At 43.0% G+C, this 6,055-nt stretch overlaps 1 protein-coding gene across 1 annotated transcript; it reads left to right on the forward strand.

Annotated features, from left to right (window-relative positions):
• Nucleotides 1-263: 263 nt before the first annotated feature.
• On the forward strand, nt 264-5,504 carry LOC119355917 (multiprotein-bridging factor 1a-like). The gene is made up of 4 exons (XM_037622801.1): nt 264-552; nt 825-908; nt 4,909-4,991; nt 5,102-5,504. The coding sequence occupies exons 1-4, from the start codon at nt 411-413 to the stop codon at nt 5,219-5,221; spliced, it is 429 nt and encodes a 142-aa protein (XP_037478698.1). The 5' UTR covers nt 264-410; the 3' UTR covers nt 5,222-5,504.
• The last annotated feature ends 551 nt before the right edge of the window (nt 5,505-6,055 follow it).

The raw sequence follows: 6,055 nt of genomic DNA on the forward strand, positions 1-6,055 counted from the left end.
CCCTAAACACACTTTTATTTTTTAAAAAGATGGCGTCTAGGTTGGGTTTGGGGCGGCGGTTAGGAAACCATTCGCCCCTACACCAAAAATATCACTGGCGCGCACCTAGGCGGCTATATTTTCAAGCGTCTGGGCCGAACGGCTGGAGTATGGAGATGCTCTAACACGTGTACAGTGTGGAGCACTAGGAGCGTAAGAAACGAAGAGAGGGTAGTACTGTATAATATCCTAATATTATATTGGGGGAATTGGAGAACCACCGATTGCGACTCGAGAACCTTTCGTTCAGCTCCAAAATATCTTCCTCTCCTCTGTCCTGCGCCTCCATTATCCCTTGCGTGGTTTTAGTCTGTGAACTCGAGAGACCGAGCGAGGAAAGTTGCCGTGTGAGACCTGAGAGTCAGGGAGATATGGCTGGGATTGGTCCTATCAGGCAGGACTGGGAGCCGATAGTGGTGCGGAAGAAGGCGCAGAACGCCGCCGACAAGAAGGACGAAAAGGCCGTCAACGCTGCCCGCCGCTCCGGCGCCGAGATCGACACCACCAAGAAGTGTAGGTGTCTGATTGGATCGATCCTTGCAGCCGTGTTGCTGTCCGATTTACTGGATGCGGTTTTCCCTCGCTGATTCTGTGGATTTCTTGCTAATCGTCCTGGCTTGGAGATACTCTAGATTTGTGTTTTTTGTTTGCTTATTATGGGTTTTATATGTTTAATCATGTGATTTGTTTGCTGTTCTTTCTGCCATAAAACAGCTCGCAGCTTAGAGTACCGCAGTTTTTTGTTTTTCTTTCTCGGTTTTCCATTGATCCAGTTCCGTTTGCAGACAACGCTGGAACGAACAAGGCTGCATCTAGCGGAACTTCCCTCAACACCAAGCGGCTCGACGACGACACCGAGAACCTTTCCCGTGAGCAACAGTCACTCTCTCGCTATGTGCTTATTCTTCCATTGCGAATGGTGTGCTGCCGTATGCAAATTTGATTCGTTCATACATGGCGTAGCTGGGTTGTTCTGGAAAAAGGTTCTCTTTATGAACTGGAGTAGATGCTGAAGCTGTGGTTGTCCTGATTCTTAAATTACCTCTAAATCGTTACTACTCAATACTTCTATATCTATATACCGTTATTTACTTATCACTGTGTAAAACTTTCAAGTTGAAGATCGCATAGTTCTGCCATAGCATATGTGTTTTTTATCCATTGTGGATTATAGCTCGAGCCTAACTGTGCTATCTTCATATATTCTACTTGTAATGAAAGTATCTGCTTAGTTTAGGAAACTTCTCCATGGTACTGTAGCATATGTTAGGATGAAATTAGTTTCTGATGTTAAATGAGCTGTTGATATCAACTGGCACCTGTAGCAGCTTAGTGGGAACACCAAGTACCAAATTGATATATCCTTGTTAATATGGTATTGAACATTTTACCGAATAGAGTGCTCAACATATTCTTTCACATCTTTTTTTAGTGCACCTGTGAATATTTTGTAGCCCCACAGTTGTTTTTTTGTTTGCCAGTTTTTTTGCGATAGTTAAATAAAAGTGTTACATCTGTATGGGGGACTGGTTTTAGGGAGTGTGCTGACATATACCAAGTTGGTAGCTGTGTTTATTGTGGAGTTCAAATCATGTGCTATGGGTTAGTGCTTATTTTTGCTGCTGGAAAAACTTCACTTCCTGACTATGTGCTGATGATGTTGTGTTAATCTGTTAACTGTCCTGATTCTTGAATGCCCCTTGTTGCAAAGCCCTGCACTGCTTGATGCCGACTTTTTCTCCCTCATGAAAAGAATGCACTGGAACATACTCTACCCTATAGCTAATTGGGAATGTCGCTTCTTTTTAGGAAATTCTTCTGTTGTATTATCACACTTCACTTTATTGGATGGTATTAGTTCTGATGTTGCATCTTTGTATGAATTCTGATAACAAATGACACTTAAAACTAATGTTGTAATAGTCTTTGAAATTCACAGGTTCTTCAATATTTATCAAAACATGTTATATCTTGTTTTACAGACCCTTCTTTTATGAGTGCACCTGGGAATGTTGTGAGGTTTAGAATCATTCTTATGTGTTTGTATGAGCACCCTTAATCTTATTAGGGGTTAGCCAGAATGCGGCTCAGTTACTTCATGGGTTCGTTGCATTTGCAGGGTTATATATAATTGTACCATTTAGATCATTGTTTTTAATGCGTCCCTTATATGGCATGGCGTCTAGCTCGCCTTTGCCAGCTTTGAAAGGCGCCTGCAGCGTCTCCCTAGGCGCACATGGAGGCGCTGTCAGCTAAATCAGACCCCACAGATAGAGCAGCCGGGCGGTGGGGGACGGCTGCACGGGCCCAACACCTTCAGTTCGTCTCCTGCCAGCATCAACCTTCTCTGTCTGCAGTCGCATGTGACTCTCGGTCTCTCTTCCCCTGCCCTCTTATTCTCTCGTCTCCTCTCTCATGTGTCACCCTTCTGTGCACTTGTGCTCCTTTGATTTAGGAATTCCTAGTGCTCTGCTTTCATTTGTGAATCTGATTTGTAGTGCTGTGCATATGCTCCGCCATGAATGTGTGTTGTACTGCTCTTCGATTTATGATGTGACTTCAAGGTGTGTAACGGTGTATGTCCACTAAATGCTACTCTACTCTGCTGCCCAAGTTCAAAACTGTCTTAAGGCATTGCCTTGCCTTACGCTTAAAAGGTGAGGCGCCCCCCAGTGCCTCGCCTTGCCTTATAGGCTTATAAACATTGATTTAGATGGTGAAATGAGATTTTCACCATTAATTATATTTTCAAAACACAAACTTCATCTGAGATGTGCATAAAGTCTCCACCATCACGTTTTGATAAAAAAAAGTCATGTGACATGGAATGGCCATCACCAATGGTTAGCAATTGTATGCTTGATCAGTCACCTACATGGGTAACTCCGCAATAATCCTTTATTTGTGAAATAAGCACAAGTCAAGGTTTCCAAACCTGTAATTTAGCAGCTCTAGCTTACTGCTCCTGAATTTGGGGAATGCCCTACTTTTCTATCACCCAGTTTGCTGCCACCTGGCACCTTTAGGCTGCCCCATCTAATATGGTTCTACCTGTGTCCGGTTTGGCTTATTGTAATTGATACTGTTCCATCAAGTGCTGAAATTTGGTAATAGCAATACTTGCTCATATAATTTTTGTTACCTATGAGTTAGCCACAATTGTTTCGAAAATACCAATCTGCAAAGCAAGTAGAGTTGATGTTTGGACAATTATTTTATAGCAAACTTGCTGTAGAAAATTGTGTTGATGCAACTTAGTGGGTTTTGGTCGGTCTGTGGCTTAGAAATAAGAAGCTGTCGGATGTATATGCTGTGGATAGCTGTTGTACTGGGAAAGCTACTGTGTGAGGTCCTTGTATAATAAAAAGTCTCGAGTTCCCCTAGGATGCTCAGAGTTTGTTTATGTACCTATTTAACTATAATACCCCGGTTTTGCTGCATTTCACTGGAAATTCGTTTTGGGGCTCAGGCTCCATGAAGCCATCTTTTGAAAGAAATCAAAAATCAGTTTTCAAGTTCCTAAAAGATCTGGAAAAAAAATCCACATGCACATATGGTTGTATTCTACATGTGTCTAAAATTTCATGATGAGACCTGAGCTCCGAGAAGGCAGGCCTGGCACAGTGAAGTCCTCCCTAATTGTGCCAAGAGGCCCTGGGTTTGAACCAGCCTCTCTGCATTGAACTTCGCAGGGATAAGACTAGGTTCCTATAATCCCTCCCCAGACCCCACCTTGTGTGGGAGCTTCTATGCACTGGGTCTGTCCTTTTTAGACCCGAGCTCCGAAATGCCTCTCATATTTCACGGCTTAGTACTCCCTCCGTCCCATAATATAAGACATTGTCGTTATTACATTCCATATGTGAGTATATGGAATGTAATAACGTCTTATATTATGGGATGGAGGGAAAAATCCATAAGACATTCATCATCATACTGCATGATCAGTACAACCTGATCCATGGCAAAAAAAATGAATCAATCATGGGCTCAAAGTAATCAGTCAGCGCCTACCACTTGGGGTCTCACATGGATTGGACTTGGGGATGGAATGAGGAGACAAGCTGGTTCGAAGTGATTTCTGTGGGAGACGAGCCAATGTATATAGTGGCAATCCCTTCGTAATTTCTCTGAAATGGGCAGGGGCTGAGTGGGATTTTTCAAAAGCCAGAAAAGCACCTCCGGTGGTGCTTTTGCTCCTATGAACTAATAGGTCCAACAGCGGGTTTTCCAACAGGCCGTACAAGGAGCTCTAGGAACTCTGAATAGTTGTTTATACCACCATGCTTTCTTTTAAGCCCCAAAATAAGCTAGCTGTTTGCTTGGGCACGGAATGCCAAAGCCCATTCCCAACCAAACACTGCTTTAACCTTGGGAACCATAGGTTCAAACTAGCACAGATTGTGTGCCTAAAATTGCCTTGCCTCTGCAGATATTCGGTCATCAAATTTGTCAGTTCTATTAAGATAACCACACAGTTTTGGTGATCAAATTGGCTCAGTTTTATGAAGAGAACAAACTAGGTTACCTCTTGGGCCTTCTTTAATTTCTTGGAAATTTTTCATCTTCCTGCAGGAATTCAACCGTTTCCTGTACAAACGCTCCTGCAAATCAAAATGGCTTTTCTGTCATTCAACATTTTTTGGCTATCAGTCAGAATTTCTAAATTTCTGTTTTGTAGTAGTGCTTTCTTAACGAGGTTATTTTTTGTTTGTCGTTGCTGAGTACTGCACATAGAATTTCACGTACAGATCTGATTTTGTTTTCCCCAGTCTCACCCCCAAGATGCTTGAGATTCCAACAATCAAAGCTTTCTCTGATTGTTTTGTGTGCCAATCCCTAATCCCTTGTGCTCTCATCTGATGCTAGATGAGCGTGTTTCAAGTGACCTGAAGAAAAACCTTATGCAAGCAAGGCTGGATAAGAAGATGACCCAGGCACAACTTGCTCAGGTATCTAGCTGAATATCAAGATTTTAGAACTTGCAGAGTTCTTCCTGAGAAAAAAAAGCTTGTCAACATACACTATTACCTCAATCTAAGAGTGTGATGTGTTGTAACAGATGATCAATGAGAAGCCACAGGTGATCCAGGAGTACGAGTCGGGCAAGGCGATTCCGAACAATCAGATAATTGGAAAGCTCGAGAGGGCACTTGGAGCTAAGCTGCGTAGCAAGAAGTAATGCCTTGAAGTAGCCAAGCCCTGTTTACTTGCCTTGCATTACATTTGCTAGGTCCTAAAAGCTTTTACAGGCTGTTCCTGTTGGTTGATACTGAATAACTATGCCACGGAACCACTTTATGTATCATTATATTCTCGTGTTCTAAAATGTGTCAGTCATATGTCCCGGTGTAAGAGCTGCATTGAGCATGTAGATTGACATGATAACCTGCGTGGTTTATGTGTGGTGTTTGTTACTGGCTTTTGCTAATACAAGTGTGTTGTGAGGTAATTACACAAAACCATTACATTTGGGTCAACAAATTGTCGCCATAATTGAGGAAAATCATACAGAAACACCACTTTTAAAACCTTGAGTAACAGAGCGTATCAATTCTTGAATAAGATCGTTATAATAGCCAAACTGACTGTGGCCCCTGCCTGTTTGGATGATGTGGCATGCCTTTGTGTACATTTTGCTAAGGTGGACATGGGACCCACTGCCAGCCCCAATCTTCCTCCTCTTTGCCTCTCGCACTCCTCGCTGAACCCCTCCTACTAATGTTTCATTTTGCCCTTTCTATGGCATGCCTTTGTGTACATTTTGCTAAGGTGGACATGGGACCCAATGCCAGCCCCAATCTTCCTCCACTTTGCCTCTCCCACTCCTCACTGAACCCCTCCTACTAATGTTTCATTTTGCCCTTTCTGCCATGCTCTTTTCTCTCCTGCTCACTCGTGTGCCGCTTCATGCATCATTGATTTTTTAGGGAAGCATGCATCATTGTTGAGGCCCTGCCTTTACCAGCCCAACCATTTTGTGTGTCCCTCAGATGTCACCATCATGAACGCTGTC

The sequence above is a fragment of the Triticum dicoccoides genome, chromosome 2A, assembly GCF_002162155.2.
Source record: "Triticum dicoccoides isolate Atlit2015 ecotype Zavitan chromosome 2A, WEW_v2.0, whole genome shotgun sequence".
Classification (NCBI taxonomy): domain Eukaryota; kingdom Viridiplantae; phylum Streptophyta; class Magnoliopsida; order Poales; family Poaceae; genus Triticum; species Triticum dicoccoides.

What these genes read in the sequence shown, in the direction of transcription:
- LOC119355917 (XM_037622801.1), top strand. Translation starts at nt 411, where the DNA reads ATGGCTGGGATTGGTCCTATCAGGCAGGACTGGGAGCCGATAGTGGTG. An exon ending in GATCGACACCACCAAGAAGT is followed by an intron (nt 553 to 824) that starts GTAGGTGTCTGA and finishes TTCCGTTTGCAG; the next exon opens with ACAACGCTGGAACGAACAAG. An exon ending in CCCAGGCACAACTTGCTCAG is followed by an intron (nt 4,992 to 5,101) that starts GTATCTAGCTGA and finishes GTGTTGTAACAG; the next exon opens with ATGATCAATGAGAAGCCACA.